We start from the raw sequence: 26,637 nt of genomic DNA on the forward strand, positions 1-26,637 counted from the left end.
CCTGAATTATAGTATCAGAAATTGGGAATAGTTTACACAAATCTTATCTTTATTTTGTTTATACATTTCCAGAGCAAAGCAACCGAGTAAATTATTAGTGCATTAATAAATTCTTGTCTTGTTTCGTCTGATTATAATCTTCACATTAAAAAGTATGTTTGAGTAATACTTATATCAGGATAGAGACTTTTTCCCCTTTCTTTTTCCTATTCTTAAATATCCTACTACTATTAAACTAAAAGGCACTTAGTTTTCTAAAGATAAAATATAACATTCCCAACCAAAATAAATTTTTGTGTAGAAACGTGACTATATATGCTCTACCGACTCTGTGTAATAAATGGAGTGTAAAAACTTTCAAAAGATTCGAAAAATAAAATAATATTGCGATTAATGTGTTGCTTCACATTGAAGAAGCTTGAAGAATAACTATTGAAGGTGAAAAGTTTATTTGGGGCCATTGATTTTGAAGTAAAAGGTGATGTGAGAATATCGTAACTTTAGAAAAAGGCGCGGGGTTGAGTAGAGAGGGTTAGCGCATCAGGATGGGTGATCTACCTAGTCATACGCAAATAATATTCCACATACTCACAGGGATTGAAATTTTAAGTTTTGATTTTAAGAAACGTTTTTACGAACCAGTTTGTTTTATTATTAAAAATATGTTAAATTACATTTATTTATTAGCATATTATTCTGGATCTTGGATAAATTACATTTATTTATTAGCATATTATTCTGGGTCTTGGATTTGCCACAAACAAAAAGTCTAATAGTAGTATTTTGATATTTAACTTCACACTATACATAGCTCCGTCAGTGCAATACAAAATCTTTTGCAGATTTAATAATAATTATAATAGTAGTATTTATTAAAATTAATTATAAACCGTAACAACACAATGCAGGATTGGAATAAGATTACTATATTTTTTTTGTAAAAAAAAAAGAAAATTATACTACTGCATCACATGTAGTGTCACACTGTCACGGTTTAATATAAAAAGATTGTTTTTAGTGCTCTTAATTTTTGTCTATTTGTAAATAGCATTATAGGTTCAATCTAGGTGTTTCATATTGCTCTTGACCTACGCTATAGTTACAGAATTTTCAGTAAATATAAAATTTGTTTCAAATCCAGATTGTACAAATGCCAAATAAGTATATCTTGTAAGACATTATATCTTGATTGTGATTGAAGGGTTAATTTTAATTATGTTAATTTTGGACCGTTGTAATACATGTTTAATTAGAGTAGGAAAATGTTGAATATTTGTAAAATTAGCCGTTGGATGAGAAAATGTACACGCTCAATTATCAACCAATATATTTTTATTTGATTTGATAAGTTTGAGATTCTTCCTCCGATCTCTTATCCTTACGAAGGCAAGGAATACTATATTAGAGCATCAACATCCGTACTCTTAAATAAGAGCACGCATGTGATTCAACTTATTTTAAAACAAGTAGTACCCGCAAGTGTACAATTTATTTATTTATTTATTTATTTTAAAGCTTCTCTCACTCTCAAGTGTATATAGGCTCAATAATAATCACTCAAATCAAAATACGAGTAGTGTTTACCATAGGCTTGCTCAAAATCAAACATCTCCTCTACTAGAATGTGAAAGTGAGTCTAAAATCAGATAGGACTTTATTAAGGTTGTAATGTGTCTCTTTAGACGGTAGGAAATATTTAAGCTAAAGTGGCTGAAAAGAATACGAAGCACAAGTACCACATATTGAATCTCCCAACAAAAGACCATTTCCCAATACAATTCTCAGATAAGTAAGACTTTGTCAAACTTCTTCCTCCCATCCGATTCCCACTTATTTAGAAACCCAACCAAGGACTCCTCTAGACTTCGTCTAGCTTATACCTCCACAATTTATTTGATGTTTTTTTTTTCTTTTTTTTACTCTAGACTTCGTCTAGCTTATACCTCCCTTATTTTCGTACAACGCCCCATATGTGCTTCTAAGTTTTGTAGGCTTGTCACTTTTGAGAGTGATTTAACAATTAATCAACAATCAACACTCTTTTTATAGGCTAGGAGGGTTGACTAAGGATTAAGACAAAATATCTACACTTGTGAGGGGAAAATCAAAGGCAGAATGCCTGACGTCATCTCCTAAATTCACAATCACTATGTATACTTGAAAATGATTAGGAGGAAGTTCTAGAAACAACAACAAGTACTTGATAAAATCACACAGAAACGAATGTTAGGCTCAAATCTCACATGGAATTGGCATTGAATAAGCAAACAAGCAATTCACTCAAAAGCAAATCATAACCAATTAAGCATATTCCCGCCATTTTCACAAAGCATTTTTCAGATAACAAAAGAAATCATCATAAGCGCCCAAAAATAAACACCTCACAATATGGATAAGTATACGATCATTACATTCCCATATTCAAGTCCCACAGGAGGGACTTGAATTTAAATTTAATATCATCACAATTTTACAATAAAATTAAAATTTTAAATTTTTTAATAATTGAAAAAATCCACACACACACTTCACACACTTCACACATTTAACACACTACACACACTTCACACACTACACACTTCACAAATTTCACATACTACACGCACTACACACATTTCACACACTACACACACTACACACACTTCACACACTTTACACCCTACACATACTACACACATTTCACACACTACACATAGTTCACATACTGCACACACTTTACACATTTCACACACTACACACACTACACAAATTTAAAAATAGGATGCTTGAAATATGTTAAATATGTGTAATGTTTGTAGTGTGTAAAATGTGTGTAGTGTGTGAAATTTGTGTATTGTGTGAAATGTGTGAAACACGTGTGTATTGTGTGAAATGCGTGTAGTGTGTGAAATGTGGTAGTGCGTGTAGTGTGTGTAGTGTGTAAAATGTGTAAAGTGTGTGAAGTGTGTAGTGTGCGAAGTGTGTGTAGTGTGTAAAATGTGTAAAGTGTGTGAAGTGTGTAGTGTGCGAAGTGTGTGTAGTGTGTGAAATGTGTGTAGTGTGTGAAGTGCGTGTAGTGTGTACTGTGTGTGCAGTGCGTGTAGTGTGTGAAGTGCTTTTTTGGTAGAATCAACATATTAATTATTCATATTTCATTTCATTCCATTTCTATATTAATTTGTAGATATCAAACATAGGAATGAAATCAATCAAGGAATAACAATTTCATTCCTTTTGCATTCCTTGTGCTAACAAGCACAAGAATGTTCCATTCCCACCTTCATTCCATTCCCATTCTCATCTCCATTCCATTCCATTCTCATTCTATTCCATCCTTCCAAGTAGGAAGACTTCCCTAAAAGATTTAAAAGAAACATCAATGCATACATTTTTATTAAACTTTTAAAATACTAGTCGAAATAAGGCTAATTTAACTAAACGGAAATCAAAGAGCCCTCACATTTTTATTAAATGCAATATAGAGCATCCATAATAATGCATTCATTATCATTCGATTATTTATTCATAAGTTCTACATTACTTTTAATTATTTTTATTCTCTCTCTTAACTAGGAGATAAAATACAACTATTCATCCCTTGTCATTCCATCACATAATTATATGGCCCCACTATCATTTCTTCTTTATTAAATTTGTTCCAACCAATTTAATTTCAATTAAAGATTATATTCAAATTATATAAAATGACATTATGTTAACATAGAACTAAAATAACAATCGAAATTGCATAATTGAAATGCTAAAATTATAATTTATCTAAAACGATAAAATACATATTTTTTTGGAATCGGCTACTAGTTGTCAAATCTCATAAAATACCATTCACGATGAAATATCGTCTTCTTTGCTCTCTACACTTTATCACACACTCACATTCTCTCTCTTCCTATTAAACACTTTAACTAATAACTCACAAAAAAGCGTCTTAGGATTTATGATATTAAATGTAGCCGGGATGAAAGGAAGTAATTTTATCAATACCTAGTCTTCGATCGATAGCATAAACCGCGTGCTTTATTACAATTGCATCCGGATTAGGTCTTCTTCACACCAATGTCATCTTATTTCGGTAAGGCTTAGAAATATCGGTGACATTGCAACGTTAGCGATAGGTAGCCAAAGCCTATCTAGGTTGTGGAAATTCTTCTTTACTTTCTTTTGCAAAGCATTGCGTAGATCTGTAGTATTTACCTTAAAGTGGACGGCGCCCCGCAGCCGTCCTGTAAGCAAAAACTTAGACTTTGTTCAACGCATCGTTTAAATGTTTGTAAAAACATCTTATAAATGCACAAGCAAACACGATGTAATAATAATAGTGATTACATTAGGTAGAAATTTGCTCGAATATCTTGAATCCGGGTTAAAAGTGGATTGTAGAGTTTTACGTATACAAGCGGAATTATTAGTGCGAAACTTGCTGAGCATGCTTTTGTTATACTAAACTGGCTGTCTCCAGCATACTCAAAACATGCTTTCGAGTATACCCAGCGCAGAAACACTCTCCCAACATACTCGAAGTAGGTCTTTGTACTAGATATATCGAACTGTTCATTTCACTAAGTGAAAGAAAAATCTGCATGGTTGTTCTCACGATAATATCTTTTTTTCATCATAATGTCTTTGCTCATGGTCTTGATCTTTAATTAATTTCATTCCCATATGTGATTGCTAAGCAACAAACTCGTGTGTCCTTTGAGTTAGCCTTCACTAGAGTAGTAAAAAATAATACTCATAGAAGCGTCTCAAACTTAAGATTAGTATTAGGAAGATATTCCTAAGGTAAACACATATTGAGAGGATGACTTTTCCGATCAACGATTAGTCATAAGAAACTAAGACGGTATAGCCCCAAAGGACATTCGCGAAGATGGCTGAAATGGCCCCAGAATATAGTTACGTCTTTCATCAACACTAGGGTATATTCTATTACCTCGATCGAAATCCTTTGCCATGGTTAGCCAAAGCTATCTTTAGCATGCATAACACAACTAATATCACACTTAGTACATTATAGCATATATGAGACAACTATCTCCGAAACTAGTCTCATAATTCTTGATCTCACTAAGCGTCAAACGACACTTGACTAGAAATAGAAGACAATTTAAATGTGAGAAGGTATAAACTACTTTTTCATGGAATTTCTAATGCTTAAATGTTCCAAGCGTGTGGATATAGAATTCTAAAAGAGAATCTCAACATTCTTTCTAGCATCTTAAAAGGAGCTTAGATCTTTAAGAATGTAATTAGTTTCTCTTAAATCATTTATCTTAAACTAGGTAGACAGCAGTTTCCTACGCGAGATGTAATCTTAGTTGTTTGCAACTTTTGTAGATTTCATCATCGTAGAGTACCAATAATACCATACGTAATGCACTTTCAACTTCCTTGTGTTTACGGCTAGCATTGGGACACAAGTCAAATTCAAATATTTGACAATTTTGATAAAACACACATCACTGTGCGTGATTTAGATCTTTTAACTAAGACCACGAAGGTCTATATAAGCTTCCAATCATCGTTCTCGCCGCTAATTATATGTCAGATTTAAAGATGTTCTAGTAAATGATTTATCAAGACTTATTTATAGAAGAAAGTACATCTTAACAATCCACTTGTACATACATTCTAATTTATGTCAAGTTTTTTAATAGACAATGTATGATGGAATAAATTCTGGCACAAAGATAGCGAGAAGATAATTCTCTTTGGGCATAACCCATTGTCATTATCCCAGCCATTTGAGATCCACATTTACACTTGCAAAGATATTTGCTCCTTCAGCCAAACCTGACACATGCCGGTAGTATTGCAAGTCTTGTAAAATATGTTGTCTATCTTAGATTGTAATATGGAATCTATCACCTTTTCAAAGATGATTATCCAAATTAACCAATACTACATTGTAGTTAAAGGGATTATGTTCAAGTTAATCTAAGACGAGTCTTACGACACTCTTGGGCAGGAAACTTGTTGTGTTCCGGTGGAGCATTCCCACTGCGATATGGTTAGCACAATCTTAGGTCTTTGAAGTTGATTTTATTAATCTGAGATTTCTAAGTAATTTGGCAAACTATGGTAATGTGGAAAATCCGATATCTACTCTTTATTTTGAGAGTTATCATTAGGCTTGTAGTTCATCTCTTGATCCTTATGCAAAATTATATCTTTGAAGATTCTGAGAACTTATAACCTTACATCATTTGGGACAATCCTTAAGCAACATGCCTCGATGCTCGACTCAATTTGGACACTTTTCCAACAACGTGTGGAACAACATTACACCTTGAGATGTCTTTAGACTAGAAGCATTCAGTGCAGCGACTCGTGTTTTAATAGAGAGAATATGCGATGTTGGTAGTTTCTTTAATGTTTTATCCCATCAATGATAAGATTTTTAATGATACTGTTCATCCTTAATCAAACTTGTCTTAGAAAGACTTGATTCCTTCTTTATAACCTTATCCCATTCATTAGATGAATGCTTGGATCGTTAATGGAAATTAGACTCCCACTTCATGATCATAACCCTTTGCTCGTCTCCTTATGGTGTAAACCATTAAGACTTGCTAGTCTTTCTATGTTTCCGCTATAAGTATTAAAGATCTCTTGAAAAATCAAATGATTCTAACTCGCAGTGCATTAAACTTAGAAGTTGCATTGCATGTAAGTAATTGTCCTTCTATAAAATAGGTCAATCCAACTCACAAAGCATCTTTTTTTCGCTTTAAACAAACTTCGATGACAATCCAGGCTCTCACATTTCCATATCTAGTCTTTTGTTCAAATGAACTAGGACTTAAGAAAAATCTGTGCTTTATGAATTAGATCATGTCGTATTACTTTAAGTCTAATAGTAACACAACGACTATTATTGAAGGTCTCAATTTTCAGTTAAACCTTCTTATAGTCATTTCTTGTTACTTAGGCGATGACTTGTGTCAGCTTATTTGAGTGATCAAAGGTGTCAAAACATTATGTCACTGCAGGATATTCAAATCGAATCATCTTGGCTGATTCTATTGATGTACATCTTTCATCGTCATTAACTAGAATTTGTCAAGCTACTTAGGAAAGCGCTTGACCTTATTCCTCAGGCTTGTCAAGTACATGCATAATGCATTCTCGAACATTTTAGATGGAATTATGTCGAAATGGAGGACGCATGAATCATTGAGTATGAACTCAAGGTTTTCAGCGATGAAAACTTAACCATTTTAGGTTTTCCGGCCCCTGCATAGTTTAGGCGATCAGTTCTCTTTCTTTAAGGATCCTTGAATAGATATTAAATGACATAATGAAGATTTTTTAATGAAATAAACTTATTATCGCATTACTACGTACTCGATACATAATCACAAATAACCACAAAACAATTATATGTCTTTTACAACAACAAAATTAATAAATTGTATCCTCCTTTGGAAGTTAATACGCAATTAAAATTTTGACAATTTCTTGGTCACAACACTACGACGCATTAAATTGTATCCTCCTTTGGGATGTCGCTAATGTTGCCTAAGCGCGACCATCGGATTTAGCATTACGAATTTTATTTCTACAACACACTCATAACAATGTTAAATCAATAGATATGGCAAGTTAATACCGTAAGTCGATTGAAACTTGAAACTCGCTGAGTTCATAGGATTATTGTCCCTACTTTTGCAGTGCTTGATAATATTGGGAAACATTTCAGTTAGATTACATTTATTATGTGAAAGTCATACTTATGAACTTACTTGTTTTAGGTAGGATTGTGTCCCTCTTTGCAGGTGGCAATAATATTGAAAAATCAACTACAAAATTAAATGAGTCAACCGATGGGACAGTATACAACACTTGTTGTAATCATCACTTAGATATTTTTATATGGTTTGCATAATTATCACATAAGCGGAGATAAAAGCGGATAATCCACTTAAAATAGATAAACACCAAATAAACAGGAATAAATCCATTTAGAAATACATAGCCATTTAAACAATAGGATAATTATCGAAAATTATTTAATCTAGTGAGAAGGAGAACAATTAAATAATTAAGTTTTATATTGGATCATAATTATCCAATTAACGATGGTTATCAAGATAAGGGCAACTATCTGAAATCATTAGGATTATTCAAAATTTTTATTTCGATAAAATCAAATCTCATTCGAATACGTTAGTCTAGTTATCATTGACTTTAAATCGTACTAGGATATTACTCGATAGAAACAATTCCATCATAATCCAGTAGATAAAAATAAAATCCTATCAACCAAGATTTATATCCAGTCTCAATTCCTTTAGAATAGACATCATGGATATATCAAACATTACTTATGATTTCTTAGATAAATAAATTTATCTAAGAATCAGTGCATAAGGATTTTCTTATATATTATCAATATCTTAATGTATCTAGGATATAAATCCAAAATATAAGGATAACTTGGATTAATATTTATTTTTCAACTCATCTATGATTTTTCTTAATAAAGATTACAATCTATTAAAATCCATATGATAAAAATAAATTAATATTAATATTCCTAATCTATCAAGTTTTAAATCTTAGGTAAATCCCATGTAAATATAAATTAGATAATATTATATTATAATTGGTAAAATCTATCAAGATTTATCTAGGAACAAATCCATATAAATCTATAAGATAAGAATAAATATTATATCATCACTATCTAAATCCATCTAGAATATCTATGAATAAATTCATATAATTCATAGGATGAGAATAAAATAATATTATATTTATCTAAATCCAACTAGGATTTGTCTAGGGATAAATCCACATTAATCCATAGGATATAGTGTATACCAAAAAATATAATTTCAAAACTGAAAAATAAAACCAAAATTAATATAATTTTAACATAATAAAATAAACATTGTCCACATCTTCATAATCAAAAAATATATAATTAAGTTATATGGATATATTTATGATTTAAACTTTTAATCTTAAAAAATAAATTATATTATTATTATTATTATTATTATTATTATTATTATTATTATTATTATTATTATTATTATTATTATCATCATCATCATCATCATCATCATCATCGGTATAAACGATATGTATCGATGATTCGATACGTATTGATTTTCGATATATTTCGGTATACCGATAATATCGATATATATCGTATATTCGATATAAAACGGTATACCGCGGTATAAGAAAATTCATATCGTTATCATACCGAAAACTTTCGATACGGTATTGTATCGTACCGAAAGTTTCGGTATACCGAAAATTCGATATTTTTCGATATTTTTCAATACGATACGATCGATATACCATTTTTTCGGTATATTTACCCAGCCCTACCAGGAAGGGCTCCCACTCAAAAAGCAGTCGGCGCCGGAACAGCGTTGTCTTCAATTCCGGAGGCGAACCGACGATCGAATTGACTCACAATTCACGCATAAGGTAAAAAAAAGTTTCGTTCATGCACGTATTCAAAACCATTGGAGTCAAGATAATCATTACCACATAATTATTATGTTATGATTACAAAAATTAGGAATTAGATTCCTCATGGTACGTCTCCAACAATCCCGCAAAAAGACGACACAATTCATCCAACCACACAACGGTCAAAACATGCATTCAAGCAATTCACATAACATGAAATTAATCCACATAATCAGAGCCAAAAATTGGCTCTGATACCAATTGTTGGGGTTTAGTGCCCCTTGCACAGCGGAAGACTTGTACAAAACAAATAAATCAGATACGGATCTATTTGACCGATTATGCGATTAATCAATTCACATGTTAAACAGATAATTGCATGCTAGAACGTAAATAATTCATGCTTAGAAAATATAAATCCTAAACATGATTTCTACGGTTTAGAGTTACCGATTTGATTCTCCAAAGAATCGCCGATTGCTCGCGCCTTCTCCACGTGATGATCTTCAATACTAGACCACGGATCTTTTCTTTGGTTCTCGAACTGTATCTCGATATCAGGGTGGGCTGATCTTATCAAAATATTAGGACTCGAATAAAGAAGACAGAAGAAATCCTTCTCCAATTAGGAGAGAAATTTGAACTCCTCTAGGTAGAGGGGGACGAAAATTATGAGTAATAATAATGAATGATTTTTGTCTCCTTTATTCTCCTATTTATTTTAAGTTACTTTTGGGCCCAGACAGGGATCTATGGAAGGTTTTGGATATGGGCTCCCCCAATTAGCTTTTTACTAATTAAATTGAACCCACAATTTAATACAAGCTTATATTGGAATATTACGAGCAGCCACTACAGAAGTAACATTGAACTCTCTCCATCCAAATCCGAAATTGCAAGTAATCCGGGTTTCCACTTTGTTTATTATTTATTTCCCGCGCTTAAGATATAATTGTCCATTAATTAATTAATGTCTGCTATGGACTTAATTAATTAACATCTTATTAATTCCAAGAGTGGACTTAGCAAGAAACATTTATTTATTATTAATAGAGTAATAAAACTCCAACTGGCCAGTTTTCCGAATAATAAAACCTTGTTCAAGCTCCTCTTGAGGACATTATCAAACGAGACTCACCTCGCGCACGATTCAACATAATAGCAATCCTAGCACCACTAGATATTAATCACCACTACCCAATATATCAGGATTATTGGGTTGCGAAAAACCCGCACCATTTGATAAGTCAAAGTAGTGCATAATCAATACCGTATGCTCAATGCTAACATATGTAGATTAAGAATGTATATTTTGAAGATGATATGCAAAACTAGAATTTGGTAAAAGTTTGGAAGTTTTAAGCAAATTACCTTAGAATTGTGTTGTAATTCCAATATTATGGAATGAATTTGAAGTATGATGTCCTAATTTAGTTCCAAATCATGCCAAAATTAAGTAATTGATGTAAAATTGTACTAGTATTTTATTTTAAATTTTCCACATGGTTCGACAAAAGATTAACTAAAATTTAACATTGACAATATTTTTTAGCAATATTCTTGATCCATCCTATTGAAAATGATCCACTTTTCTTTTTTATTTGTCCTAATCAAAATGATCCATTATAAAAAATGGAAACACATTTATCTCCACTTAACACACAAAATAAAGTTGCATAAAATCTCGTGTTGCCCAAGAAATGAGTCATCTTCCTTGAGATGGAGGGAGTATATTTTTTACTCTGTATTATTTTAATGTATTTAAAATTATGTGTGCGGATGTATGTGAGGTGAGATGTGTGTTGTGTGCAATAATGTGTGTTCTCTCTGTGTGCGTGTGTGTTCCGTGTGTATTTGTACGTTTCTCTTTGTGTGCGAGTGTGTTCCTTGTGTATTTCTATGTAGTCTGTGTAAATCAATTTTATACTAATTATTTGTAATTTAAATATTTACTTCTTCCTATAAAACTGAAATTGCAAAATTGAAAGATTTTGAAATGAAAATTCTATTTTAGATTCAAATAATTTCAGTACATCAAACAATAAAATGTAAAATAAAAACTATAGTAGTACTGATTTCTTAAGCTATGGCAACACTCCAATTCTATCACACCGGACTAGCAACTTTCTTCATAACGATTTTGGGCTTGCCGAAGGCCCAGAAACGTAGGACTTTTAAATTGGGCCTGGGACCAAAATGGCCTTCTGATGTAAATTTAATTACGTTCAAGTCCCAGGGCGTATTTGCGATTGACTGGATCCCTTCGCGGTCAGAAAATCCCCATTCTTTCCTCATCTATCTAAACCGGCAGTGAACCTGCGACGGCACTGGCACCACCACCACAGAAATCAGGTTTTTGATTCCTTCTCATATTTTCTCTTGAAAATTTTTTATTGAAAAAGCTTAATCACCACTTTCCGAAAAATTGCTCGGATGTGATTATTAGCCCTAATTACGCCCTAACATTCATCCCGAGCCTTGATTTCTAAATAATTAGTGTCTCCTCTTTTTTATGCCTAATGATTACTTGGCGTGGTTGATAGAGTGGTGATTTGGAGCTTGAATTATTGTTTGTGGTGCGGCGCTTCATGAATTTTGAGCGGAATGGCAAACTATTTGGGGAAAGGGGCGCCGACGAACGGGTCTGTGTATGTCTGCAACTTACCTTTTGGTACTGATGAGACAATGTTGGCCGAGCACTTCGGCACCATTGGCTTGCTAAAGGTATTAACTTTTACTCTTCTATTCATTTAAAAAATTGGATTTTGCCCTTGGATTATCATTTAATGGTTTTATCCATGCTACATTCGTTGATGTATGTTTTACAAGCATAACTGTTGAAGTTGTTTGGATAGCATCCATGAGACCTTTAATTTACTGTTGGTTTGAAAAGCCTTGATCATTTATTTGTTACAAATACCAAAGTTCATGTGTATGCATTTTGCGTAATTAATGGGCTTGTGTGTGCGTTTCTGTGTGAGTGGTCATTTGTTGTCTGACCGAAGTGAATTTCTATTCCATAGAAGGACAAACGAACAGGCCGTCCAAAGATATGGCTATACCATGATAAAGTGACAAACGAGCCCAAAGGAGATGCCACAGTCACTTATGAGGATCCTCATGCTGCACTGGCTGCTGTTGAATGGTTTAACAACAAAGATTTTCATGGAGCCACAATTGGAGTCTTTATGGCAGAGTCAAAGAATAAGGACGACGCCGTGAATCATGTCGATGACCAAACTATTGTTAACGATGTCAATGATTTGGAGGAAGGATCCTTGGATCCGAATGATGGGAGCGGAAGAGGTAGAGGGCGAGGGGATGCTGGGGGGAAGCCATGGCAACAAGATGGAGATTGGTTGTGCACGAATACAAGGTCTGTGATGCAATTATTGGTGAGCTGCTCATACTTGCTCTTCTGCTATCTGTTTATGTGACAGCTAGAGACTGTTTGTGCAAAGAATATCTTACATTAATTGGTGGACAGTTGTGGCAATGTGAACTTTGCATTTCGAGGTGTGTGCAACCGCTGTGGAACTGCACGCCCTGCGGGAGCCTCTGGTGGAGGAGCAGCAGGTGGTGGTCGAGGAAGGGGTCGTGGTAGTAGTGATGCAGGACCTGGCCGTGCAGTTGGCGCTGCTGGAGGCGGCCTTTTTGGTCCAAATGATTGGTCTTGTCCAATGTAAGACTGTTTACAACCTTGCTTTATTACCCACTCCCCCCACCTTTTTGTCCAATAAATAGTATCTAATGCCTGATGGTAAATGGAAACAATACCACTTACTTAAATGATGCTTGGAGATATAACTTTTATAAAATTTTGATTTAAATATTTTCCTTTGAGATGTTTGGGACTTGGATTCCAATAGAGTTTGTTGGATCATATTGATTATTTAGGAAGTTGTAAGAACACACTACATGATTATGAATGGCCTAAGTAAGTTAGTTATCATGGCAGTAAATATTTCTCTTGGTTCTTGATGATTCAATCATTGCTTATGAATAATTGCATTTGGTTTTCTTCTTCTGGTGCCTATTTTGTTATATAAGGCTCCTATGTTCTCTATTTTACCATGGGTGATGCTTATGCTCTTTTTCTTCAAATTTATGCCTGTCATTCTACTTAGTTCATGAATTGATGATTCAGGTGTGGAAATATTAATTGGGCAAAACGCACAAAATGTAATATCTGCAATACCAATAAACCTGGAACTAACGAGGGTGGTGTGAGGTAAGTGGATATTTTGTTCTTATCTTTTATTTTTTAATTCCTTTGTTATTGCATCTGGCACAAAGCAAATACAATGATTTTGAACATATAATATTAAACCCAAACCTATGCTATATGCCCAACCACCCCTAGTCTTTGAGTCACCAAAATTTTACTCCATATGATTAGTTGCTTTCCTCAGGTAAAGTCATTCATTAAGTCCAGACCTTATGGGACTATCAATATACAAGGTAGAATGGTTAGAATTTTGAAACATGATTTATTTTCTCAATTCAGCCCCTTAAATTATAGAGTATCCTTCATTATTCCAATTGCCTAGTGAGTTGGTTTTCAAAAAAAAAAAAAAAAAAAAAACCTTTTACAACTAAGCATGTTACCCTTTTATCATCACCTTGAGCTGATTTTCTTATTTCTTCTTGATGCTCATGTGGGTGTTGAATGAAGGAGTGGAAGCTTTTTTCAGTTTCTTTATTCTTGTATGTGCTTGTCTTAACTGAATACTGATCTTATTTGAGAGTTGATTTTGATATAGAGGGGGACGTGGTGGAGGGTACAAAGAGCTGGATGAAGAAGAGATAGAAGAAACAAAAAGGCGCCGACGAGCAGCTGAAGAAGTAATTATCAACCTTCATCAGAAGTATGGCACAGTTTCAATTAATGTAACCTAAATGATATTCGTGATTACAGGATGATGGTGAAATGTATGATGAGTTTGGCAATCTTAAGAAAAAGTTCCGTGCAAAAACACAAGCTGAAACAACTCAGGCTGTTCCTGGAGTTGGCCGCGCAGGATGGGAGGTTGAGGAAATAGGTATTTAATCTGTCTGATGATAGCATACCATTTTTTGACTTTAGCACACATTTCAACAACCTCCAAACTCTCTTTATTTTAAGCCATAGTGTTTGCTCAATTAATTGATTTCAAATATCATTGTGGTAAAAAAACGGATCTGCATTTTATGGATGCTCACTCCAAAAAGCCGGTAGCCAATCCACCAAATGCTCATCTTACAATTATCTTTGGTTATGTCGCAGCAGGTGACAAGGATAAGAGAGAGAGAAGCAAGGATAGAGGAAGAGATCGTGATGATAGGGAGAGGGACAGGTATAGGAGTCGAGATTATGATAGGCACAGGGAGAGAGATCGAGGTTACGAGTATGATCGGGACCGAGACTATGGGCGGGAACGAGAGCGTGATAGAGACCGTGGTAGGTACCGTTGAAATTTTTGGCTTCTGGGAGTGCCTCGACTCTTAATCATATGGTCGGAAACGTGTTCCATTTGTTTACTTAGTATGGATGGTGATGGTTGCAACTTTAGACCTTTATGTTTATGCTTATTCATGATCTCGGCTGTGTTCACAACACAAAATGCGTGGTTTTGTAATGGAATTTTGGATGCAAACTGATGAATTTCATGTGTGAATGATGCTTTCTGATCTACAAAGTGCAAATTAGCACTCAGCGCTCTTCTGTTATTTGTTTTAGCTTATTTTGATTTTGAATTGCATTGTGTAATGTTTGTCCATTTGTTTTAACTTTTGAGTTAAAACAAGAATGCAATTCTACTTGAATATGATGATATCCGCCATAGCTCCTTGAATATGCTTTATTACTTGATCCAGGTTCTTCAACAGAAAATGAAACATAACATAAGCTCAAGATTATCTGAAAAATTAATAGGGGAAGTGATGTCGGTAGTTAGCCTAGATATCTATATCCCCTGAGAACATTGCACAAGGGAAATAAGTCAGACAACCCATCCGTTGCTACTAACATTTTGTAATTTCTACGATTTCGGTCGTGATGGATATGGAAAATGAAATTGATGAAGTCGATGCAATGTATAATTAATTGTACTAATAAATAAAATATTATAAAAAAATTATTTTTTGAAATATAGTACGCATTATCTTTTCTAGTAGACTAGTACTTGTAGTTGATTCCTGCAAGTATAGATTAATAAAAGATTCTAAAAATATGTTCAGGATTGATTAATATGCACATAATTGTTTAATGGTTATTAGCGTCTAATACGATAATATTACTTTTTCTAGTACCGGGTTAAGTGAGTTCGGACTTCAGAGTTATCGTATACAAGCAACCGTTCGGCTCGAATGCATGCTTTTTCAATATACAAAGTTACCGCCTCCGATACAATTAACCCCTTGTTGGCCAGTGCCTTAAGCTGCGGAGGGAAAAGAATGAGACTTTCGTTTCTGTTCTGTTCCCATTTAGAGGAAGAATTGGACTTTTGTTTTTGTTTTTCATCTCTAAAATTACACATCATGTATAACTGAATGAGACTTTCGTTTCTGTTCTGTTCCCATTTAGAGGAAAATTTTGTTTTTGTTTTTGTTTTTCATCTCTAAAATTACACATCATGTATAATTGACATGTAAACTAGGGATGTGTATTTTCAACTGCAATTGCAACATTGTGAACGCCGAAACATTTTTGTGGGACATTTTATTCCCAAAACTAAAACTATGGATACTAAATGAGTAGTAGTAGTTAAATGGTGGAACATTTTCGGGTCAACCCCAATGAATGAGATATTTTAGACTCTTTACCCTTACAAAGTGTATGCTCTCATTTTTCATTTATTCTCAATTTAATTAATTCTAACAATTAATATTCAATAGACATATAGGAGTATATTTTTCATTATTTATAATAGAGTAAGTATGAACATTATTGTTTGGACGTGTCCTAGAGCATCTCCACCGGCGGACGTCCCGGTAGGACGTCGCGGAAGTCCGACCGGACGTCCGCCATTGTGAAGGAAAACGTCGGACACGGACGTCCCGTGAGGACGTCGGATATCCGCGCGACGGGCGGGCGGACGTCCGCCATTGTGGCGAGGGTCAGACGTCAGGGTCGGACGCCCGACTTAATTTTTTTTTTTTTTTTAACTCTATAAATACGGCTCGTTAAACTCCATTTCATTCATACCACTTGTGTTGACAAGTTTCTCTCTCTAATCTACAAGTTTCATTTCTACTATAAATTGAGTACAATAGGAACTCCCCCACCACGAGCGGATCAAACACACCCACGTTTCCTGCCGAAACGGAGGGAAACTTTAATGCGGGGATGAATCCCCAAATGGCAGGGATGAATCCCCAAATGGCAGGGATGGCGGGGATTACTCCCCAAATGTTCTACAATATGTACAATTGGATGAGTCAGATGGGTGGGACGATGCCCGGTGCAGCGGGGATGGGCGGTATGACGCCAAATATGGCAGGGGTGGGTGGGATGATGCCTGGGGCCTCGGGGATGGGGAGTATGACGCCAAATATGGTGGAGATGGATGGGACGATGCAGCATAGGAGCCCTTAGACACCTAGGGAATCTGTCTATCGCTCATATATAGATTTGTTGTCCGATGATTCCCCTAGTACTATTCCGGAGATTCAGTACGCCGGCATCGAGACTTTCTCTTTTGAGGAGTTGAGGCTATCGCCGATCCGTGAGACTCCCGATGAGGCGGAGCTTGCTGCAAGGGGCAGGGGCAAAGGCAAGGGCAAGGCCAGGGGCGGGGGTAGGGGCAAGGGCAAGGGGAAAGCCCCCGAGCTCTTCCTCGCAAACGGGGGCAGAAGAGGAGCATGGTGAGGAAGAGCGGGGGAAGAGGTCGATCTGGACCGTGTGGGAAAACGCCGCGCTTGCGAAGTCCTGGGTCGGTGTAGTCGAGGATCCCTATGTCGGGGCGAACCAGTATATTGACCGATTGTGGCATCGCATTAGTGAGGCTACCTCACACACAAACCGGCTGGGACGAAGCCTCGCAGTCCCGAGCAATGCCGGAAACAGTGGGATCGGTTGAGGCCTAAGCTCAGTCATTTTTCCACCCTCTACCAAAACAACCTGCGCATGGCAACCAGCGGCATGTCCGAGGAGGATGTGAAGAACCGGGCCTTGTCCCAGTACCCCGATAAAGAATTGAAGTTCAAAGATTTTGACCAATGGGAGGCCTTTCTCATGGTCAGGGGTTCGCAAAAGTTTTGTGCGGGTGTTGACTCGGGCTGAAAGCGGACGAAGATCAACTCTTCCGGTGAGTACAACAGCAGTGCTGGTTCGCACGAGCTCCTCGAAGTCGAGGAAGTGTCCCCGCTACCACGATCAGACTCTCGCCGTCGCCGTCGTCCGATGGGGCAAAAGGCTGCGCAGCGGATGACGAGGGGAAGCGACAGCCGCAGCGGGTCCTTCGAGGTCGAATCGGAGGCCTCGGATGAGTACGACCGTCTTGCCGCGCGCAGCTAACGAAGACCCTGAGTCAGAACATGCATAGGTGGTATAGCACGAACGATCCTGCGTACAAATGGATGTGCAAGGATGTGATCGACGCATGTCGGCGCAATTTAGAAATGCCACCCATTGATGATTATGCAGTGTCGAGATTGGGGGCGGGGACGTCGGAGGCGACAGCGGCACGGGCGACGGGGACGAGGACGAGGAGTGAGAGCCGAGGTTGTATTTCTCGACTTTTTATGATTATGTAATTTTTAACTTTATTATGTTTTTTTATAAGTATTATGTAATTTTTTGTAATGAAGTATTCGAATTTTCCCGTAGTCCGTGTCGACATTTTAATTCCGAAAATTGAATAATTGTGAATTTAATTTTATTGCGGGAAGTCCTAGTGGGAAGTCCTAGTGATGTGGCAGTGGAATGGGAAGTCCTAGTGATGACGTGGCAGAAAGTTTTTGTGGGAAGTCCGCCACCAGAGATGTTCTTAGATAATTTTTCTTATTTAGAATTAATTTAAGCACATCGGCTTCAATTTTGTGCAAAAATGTATTCCTATAAAGAAAACTTAGAAAAAATAATTATTAGTGTATATTTTATTTTAAATTATTTTTGAAATGCTAATATATATTCTCTCTGTCCTTAAACAATAGTCTTCTTTTTTCTAATTTAGTACGTCCCATAAAATTAGTCCACTTCCATTTTCTGCAAGTTCTGATCTCTTACGTGGTAGGCCGGCCTCATTCCTCACCAACAACACTCCAAAATCACTTTTTATTCTAGAGTAAAGGCCAAATGTGGTCCCTAACATATGGTCGTTTTATCAATTTGGTCCTTAACATTATCTTTTTGATTATTTGGTCTCTCACAAATAAACTCGGACCAGAATCGGTCCTTACTTAACAGAACCCTCAAAAAATAGACGATGAACCGCAATTTGACTATATTAAATTACTAATGGTAATTAATTATACCTAATTATAATTATTTTCCTATAAGCAAAATTGGAAAAAAGATAGTATCAGTTGCAAAATGAAATGAATAATTTGTAATTTAATGGGAATTAAGAATTATAATTAGGTATAATTAATTACCATTAGTAATTTAATATAGTCAAATTGGAATCACCGTCTATTTTTTGACGGTTCTATTAAGTGAGGACCGATTCGGGTCCGAGTTTATTTGTGAGGGACCAAATAATCAAAATGATAATGTTAAAGACCAAATTGATAAAACGGCCATATGTTAGGGACCACATTTGGCCTTTACTCTTTATTCTATGTCGCTCTTACTTTATCAATTTTGTATTAAAACTTATATCCGTCCTCAAAGTTTCTATTTTTATGGCACAAAGTGAGGGTCAAATTAAAACTATACTCTCTTCATTTTTTAAAAATAACAACTATTTCCATTTTTGGTCGTTCCTTAAAAATAGAAATTTGAGAATCTTTCTATTATAGGACATGAACTCCATAATTCACTAACTTTACTTTCATTACATTTTATCTTCTTCTCTCTTAATTTACTCATTTTTCCTTTCATCTCTCTTACTTTACCAATTCTTCTCATTTTTTTTTACCAATTGTGCATTAAAATTCGTGTCGTTTCAAATGTTTTAATTTTTTGAATACGGAGGGAGTATATGTATTGAATATTTAATATTAATTAAATTAATTTGAGAATAAATGGATAATGAGAGAGATGAATAAAAAATTAATACTAGAGTATAAAAGAAAGAGAAGAAAAGGGAAAAGGAGAGAGAAATATGAAACATAGAAACTAATTTCTTTAAACTAACATGAAAAAATGACCAAAGAGTCTGAAAATAATGCAAAAGTACATTAAATATAATTAAATATTTAATTTCTTTAAACTAACATGAAAAAATGACAAAAGAGTCTGAAAATAATGCAAAAAGTACATTAAATATAATTAAATATTTGTCCAAATTTTTTTAGTAATACATTTTTTTTATCAAATATTAAAAATGTGCAAACTAAATTGTTCAAGAATGTTTTGTAATTCACTCAATAGGGAAAAATATAAAATTTATCGTGCACATTGTGAACACTTGACCAAATCATAATTGCTTATTCTATACACTTAAAGATTTTATGGATATTATTTGATATTTTAAAATTCAAACATATCTTCCTGAAAAGTACATTATTTTGTATAGTCATTTTGTTGCTATTTATTTTATCACTATTCCGTAGTATTTTTTCCAACTCAACGATTTTTTTCGTTCACATTTGACCTAATCTTAACAACTTATAAATTTCTAATTGAACATTTTACGATATTTATTTCATACACTTGATTTGAATGACTATTTAATCATTATTAAAATATTCTGCCTATATTTTAACACAATGATGAGAGATGTGACTGATAGAGAAGATCGAGGCAGGAGGACCTTGGATTTTTTAGGCGAAGCAAATAATTAAAAATTGAGCTAGGGAGGTGTGAGGTGCACTACAACGTGGATTGAGTCGAGAGTCGAGAGTCGAGTAATATTATTATTAGTGTTTTTCATGCCTTATTAATTAGAAAATACTCATTTGTCTTATTTAAGGTAAATAATTTTAACATGAGATTTTTATCAGTAATATTTTATTTATTAAATAAAAATAAAATAAAATAAGAAAAAAAGAAAAAATAAAAATGAAAATTAATATATTTACTTTTAGAAATACATCATTGTAAATCTACTAAGCATGCTCACTAAAACATAAATGTATCATCTGTGCTAGACAACGGCTGAGGTGGAAATTTGTAAGATGAGGGAAAATTATGTACAAATAAAAGAAATTTTAAATATTTGAAGAGAGATATTTAGTGAGAAATTTTAAAAACTAATTTAGGAGTACATATAGGATCATATAGGAGCACAGGGGTTTGATATATTGCTAAATCACCCCTAAATTGCTAACTATAACTAAATGATAGATATTAGATTTTTAAATCAAAGGTAAAGATCATTCAGTCTTTGAATATTAATATCATGCACAAAAGATATCAATAGGAATATTAATGTCAATTAACTACAAAATTAATTATAACTAACTTTTAAAAGAAATTTCTTAATTATAACTAACTTTTAAAAGAAATTTCAAAACTTTAAATTCATATAACATATATCAAATTAAAGATAATTTTATAAGGATTCCAACGATATCCTACATGCATATGTTCTGACGTCAAAATTTGAAAAAAAAATTCAAAATTTTTTAATTTTTTCGTATAGCAATAATGTCAACATACTATTTGTAGAATGTCAATATAAGCAATGAGTTAACATTCTTAAAGCATTATGTTGACATTCTCAAAGCATTGTGTTGATATTTTTGAAACACTATATTGACGTTTACATCAAAAACTTTAATTTGGAGTTTTTTTATCTTTTTCGATTTAATTAATAAAAAAAAATTACACGTGGCAAATTGTAGACCACACGTTTTCTAAAATCCTATGGCCTTAAATTAGTTATAGTTAGCAATTAAATGATAAGTTAACAATTGATCACTCTCCTAGGAGTACATCACTTATAATACAATTTAAACAATAATTTGAACCGTTAGTTTTCAAGATTTGATGTAAAAAAATGTCCAGCATTATCAAGTTTTTATAATTTTAGGCTGTTTGAAAAAATAACAAATTTAAAAAATAAACAATGTGAACTCTCATTTCATGTTAACCCTATGTAACTCGGGTTAATTAGGATCAATCCTATAAGATTGTGTTTTATTCGGTTTAAAGTCATTCGAATTGTGTTTTTGTAGTTATAATTTTTTAATCATAATCCTATCATATTATCATGTTATTTAGACCAAAATACTAAAAAAATACTACTATATATACGTAGTAGTATTATGTAGACAGTAAATTACTACAATAAAAGTAGTCCATATATATAAAAGTATTTATCATTACAAATAAAATCTATACATCAAATTAAAATGACAGGCTTTAATTAGTTTCGAGTCGCTTTTTTATTGGTTGAATTTTCAAAATCATACAGTATTAACTTTATTGAGATTGCTGGTATTAGTTAATTATCGATTATCTTAATTATTAACTGAATTTGCTTACATAATTAGGGAATTTAGTTTTTAAAATTAATTTGATTTTATATTTTTATTTTTTAAATAAAATAAAAAAAAGAAAGATTATCATGAAAATTGAAAAAATCAAAGAGAAAAAAAGTTAAAATTAACTAAAATCAAAATCATGTAAAGATATCAATGAATAATATTTTTATTTCTTTTTGGCCGTTATTTTAGAAAAATAATAGTATAATTTATAGTTAAAGAAGTGAAAAAGTAATGTAAAATCTCACTTACTTTATTTTATCTCTATTTTAACTATCATTTTCTCCAAATACAAGTTAAAACTAGTTAATCACTTTGAGCTTGGCGGACAGAGTATTTAGTAGCCTAAAATATCATTTTAAATGTCACAGATATCCTTTTAAATTTTAATTGAGAAACAGTTGTGTATCTCACTTTCTTCGTGTAACTTGTTTTAAACAAAATTTAATTGTGAAACAAAATTGTTTTATCTTCTTGAATGCATATTCTTTTACACTATTTAACGAAATTAGTAACTAATTTACATTTTAATTTTATTTTTACTGAGTATTTTTTTACACTATTATCTATTATATTAAAATTAAGGATCGGAAAATGTCAGAATCCAACTTTCTTTGTATTAGTAGTACTCTAGTTTATAAAAATAAAATCATTGTATAAATAATACTTCCACCGTCCTAAAAAGAATAGATTCATTTTATTATCTCGAGTCATTATTAAAATTAGACCAAGTCTAAATGTGGAAAGTTTTCAACAAATAATAATCATATAGAATTATACAGTAGTACATCACTTATAATAGGGGCCACAATCCATTAATACTCTCGCCTTTTGTTTTTTTTTTCTTATTTTACCAATTGTATATAAAAATCTAGTATATCATTTAATAGTTTATCTCTCTTTCTCTTATTTTACCAATTGTATATTAAAATCTATATTCCCTTTGTCCCACAATAATATGCACTCTTTCCTTTTTAGTTTGTCCTACAAGAATATTCACTTTCCAATTTTGGAAACTCTTTTCTTTTTAAAAGCATCCAGAGTTGGGCGGACGATAGCCCGCCCGATGCATCGTCCGCCCCATCGTCCTCCATTGTAGCTCTGTGGACTATGCAATTTCCTTCCTCCGCGCCCTATGCATCCTCCACGGACGATGAACCATTTTTTGTTCCTGCGGCCTATCCTCTGCCCATTGCGGGGGATAAGGAGGATAAGTCCGAACGATGCACACATTTTTCATTTTAATTTTTTTTTATTTTCTTATATATATCACCAATTTTTTTACTTCATTTAGCGCCTTTCACTCCACTCTCTTCCCCCGCTCAATTTCTCTCTAAATTCAATAATGAATTCCAACGATTTTCCATATTTGCAAGCATAAAATATAAAAAAAATAAAAAAAAAATATCGACAATAGGATTTGCCTTTAATTTATGGTATTTTTATATTTATTCTTGCTAACTAATATATTTGCAAATATTAAAAATAAAAAAATAAATACAAAATAGGAGTTAAAATTATAGGGTGGGCTGTAGGGCGTCCCACTGGAGGTGGATAGGATTGAGGAAAAAATGTTGATGTGGCGAAGGATAGAGCGCTCCATTGTGGATGCTCTAATGAGATAAGACTCATTATCAAGTAACAATACTTTAATTACTTTTTTTTTTCTACCGTTCTATCACTTTACTAATTTTTCATTAAAATCCGTACTCCAAAGTGTTTATCCGTTTTGTTATTTTAGGACGAAGAAAGTAAAAAATAAAATTAAGAGTGAACTACATAAATGGTACATTATCTTTCACTTTCGCACATAAAATGGTACTTGATTTTTATTTTATATCGTTTTTGGTATCCAATGACAAAAATAACCCTAGATACCAAATACGTGCTTTTTTTCATAGAGGATATTTTTGAAAATTTTAATTAAATAGTATACCAAATATGTGATTATTTTTTCTTCCTTTCTTATTTCTCTTTTTCTTCTTTAGTTTCTTCTTCTTTCTTTTTTCTTCATTTTCTTCTTTCTTTTTAGTATTTTACCTTCCTTTCTTTTTTTTCTTTTTTCTGCTTAATTTATGTTTCTTCTTCCTTCTTTTTTCTTCTTTTTCTTCTTTCTTTTTATTATTTTATACATATGTCTAATATAAATAAAAAATAAAATACCTAATTAAATTAATTATTTAAAGTAATTAAATTAATTAAATATTTTTTATTAAATTATTTTATACTCATTTTAAGGTTGAAACACCTAACTAAAAATATTCAACTTTTTATTTCATTATAAATACAATCACAATGTTAAATTTTTATTAAGGCGGTAGTGATTAGTTACTAATTTAATGTAAAATATAATTATTGCTATTATTATTATTACATAATATTATGTGCTTCATAATTTATATAATTATACCATAATTATTTATTAATTTCTATCCGTTTTTAGTATTATAATAATAATATGATTATAATAACTAAATATAATTATTATATTCAAATATATTGGAATGATATTAAAAATGAATTAATTATTAATTTATAATATCAAAGTAATAATATTAATATTGATTAATAATAATATTATAAAGAACGAGGAGAATGAGAGAATATATTATAATATTATTTTTGGTACTAATTTTATATATGCCTAAAATACTCTGTATGACATAAATAAGAAAATATATTCGTTTAAAGGATATTTTGGAAAGAAAATTACATCAAGTACTGATTTATAAATATAAAAAATAATATAAAATAAAGATTAAATAAAGATCAGGTACCATTAATTTAGTTCAGTGATTAAAAGGCTATCTTAATTTTACCATATATCGAGTGGAGGTGGGAAATTAAAGGGGAGCTTAACTTGTGTTTTGATGTTTACACTGACAAATATAATGATTGCACTTTTGCTTGATTTATGCAAAACTGACTGATTGATACGTTTACCATTTATTGAAAATCGAAATATATATAAGCATTCCATCTTTCCTACTTTGCCCTTGCAATATTTAGTTTGGTAAAAGAGAGTTAATATTAGTAAAAGAGAGTTAATATTAGTACCTAGTATTTGAGAATTTTGAAAGTAATTAGAAATATTTAGTGAATTAGGGATAATACAAATTTGAGAAATTTAAAGGGCCTAAATGGAATTATTAAAGATTAATTCAACTAAGGTGAATAGTCCAGCTGCCATGTGCCATCGTATCCTTGCTTTACATGCCACAGTTTGCACTCATCTCAAGTGCTCAATACACTTGTGAATTGATTATATCAATCCAAACAATGTACTACGAAGGTGTTCGATTGATAAGATTAAATCTCATGATTAAATATGTATCATGTTTGGTTCATAAGATTAATCCTCTCAATTCATTCATAGATGGATAGTCTCATGATAATTAGTCATAGCCTCCTCTTCCAATTAAAATAATCCCATAATTTAATCCTAAATGGATAGTCTCATGATTATTAGTCATGACAGCCGAACGGCACCTACTACTACTGGTTTCTATTCTCTTACACCCCCACTAAATATTGTAATTAAAATACTAAGCAAACTTCCCTGAAGTATTTGTATTACTAGTAATTAAAAACTTGACTCCACAAACGCATGACATCTTTTAAGCAGAAAATCTTCAAACATATCAGGTCTTCGGCTTAGCGTATCGGCAAAATATTATACGAAGCTCATTTATAGTTTTTATATTTACTTATTTTAATTATTTGTTTCCTTTACTGTTATCTTTTAGTTGAGCTAATTGAACAAGGGTTACATTATTAAAAAATTTAATAATTCAGAGGAATGGAACTTTTTTTAATAATTCACCGGAATGAAACTGGGACGTGGAGGCATCCTACATTGTAGTTTTCGCAGTAATTTTAATTGAGCTTGATAATTACACGAATATCTTCAAACTATTTATTAAACTAATTTTAATGTAAATGTCATAAATATTAAATACTAGTAATTTTATTACACTTTAAACTTAAAAGATTATTAATTATACATCCACTCCCTTTTCACACTCACAATATCTCAAAAAGTTTGTAAATAAATGAGCAATAAAAAATAAGTAGTCATTTGTCTAAAATTCAAAATGAGATAAAATTTGAGATACCATTAATATTAATTTCATACTTTATTTTATGTTTGAAAATATCATTGGAGATTATCTATATAATGCACTAATACTGAACTAATTAGTTTACATACATATAGTGTGCCATCAAAATAATAGTATTTGTGATGAACCCGCCGTTGAGAAGTAGAACACATTAATTATAATGTCATAAATAACCTACTTCGTGAGAAACTAAATTGATACATCATCCGTAGAACATAGATAAATATCAATTGAATCAGAGATTCCGAATATCTTCAATACGATTAATTTAATAATAAGGAAATAAAGTAAGAGTATTAATTTATGAAGTGATGAAAATTTAAAAGTGGAGTAGCTTTTGGCTTAACCAACCAATCAAGCCATCTCTTTCCAAAACTTTTGACATAGTAAGAGAGAGTACTAGTATTGTTTTTTGTGAGTAAATAAATTAAAGCAAAGGGGGTTGGGTTGGGGTTATTTGGTACTATAAAAGCTTAACACTATTGCTCCATTTCTCATTCCTCATCTCCCCAGT

The 26,637-nt window shown here is 32.7% G+C and overlaps 1 protein-coding gene across 2 annotated transcripts; it reads left to right on the forward strand.

Moving 5' to 3' along the window:
• Window positions 1-11,667: 11,667 nt before the first annotated feature.
• On the forward strand, window positions 11,668-15,124 carry LOC125185577 (transcription initiation factor TFIID subunit 15). 2 transcript variants are annotated; one of them, XM_048082131.1, is made up of 8 exons: window positions 11,668-11,781; window positions 11,973-12,153; window positions 12,453-12,805; window positions 12,917-13,111; window positions 13,577-13,660; window positions 14,193-14,274; window positions 14,348-14,471; window positions 14,696-15,124. In XM_048082131.1, exons 2-8 carry the CDS (start codon window positions 12,034-12,036, stop codon window positions 14,881-14,883), a joined length of 1,146 nt encoding a protein of 381 aa, XP_047938088.1. In that variant the 5' UTR covers window positions 11,668-11,781; window positions 11,973-12,033; the 3' UTR covers window positions 14,884-15,124. The 2 variants fall into 2 exon arrangements, with proteins under 2 accessions (XP_047938088.1, XP_047938089.1); XM_048082132.1 differs by having other exon boundaries at window positions 14,699-15,124.
• Window positions 15,125-26,637: the final 11,513 nt, after the last annotated feature.

Source organism: Salvia hispanica, chromosome 4 (genome assembly GCF_023119035.1).
Source record: "Salvia hispanica cultivar TCC Black 2014 chromosome 4, UniMelb_Shisp_WGS_1.0, whole genome shotgun sequence".
Classification (NCBI taxonomy): Eukaryota; Viridiplantae; Streptophyta; class Magnoliopsida; order Lamiales; family Lamiaceae; genus Salvia; species Salvia hispanica.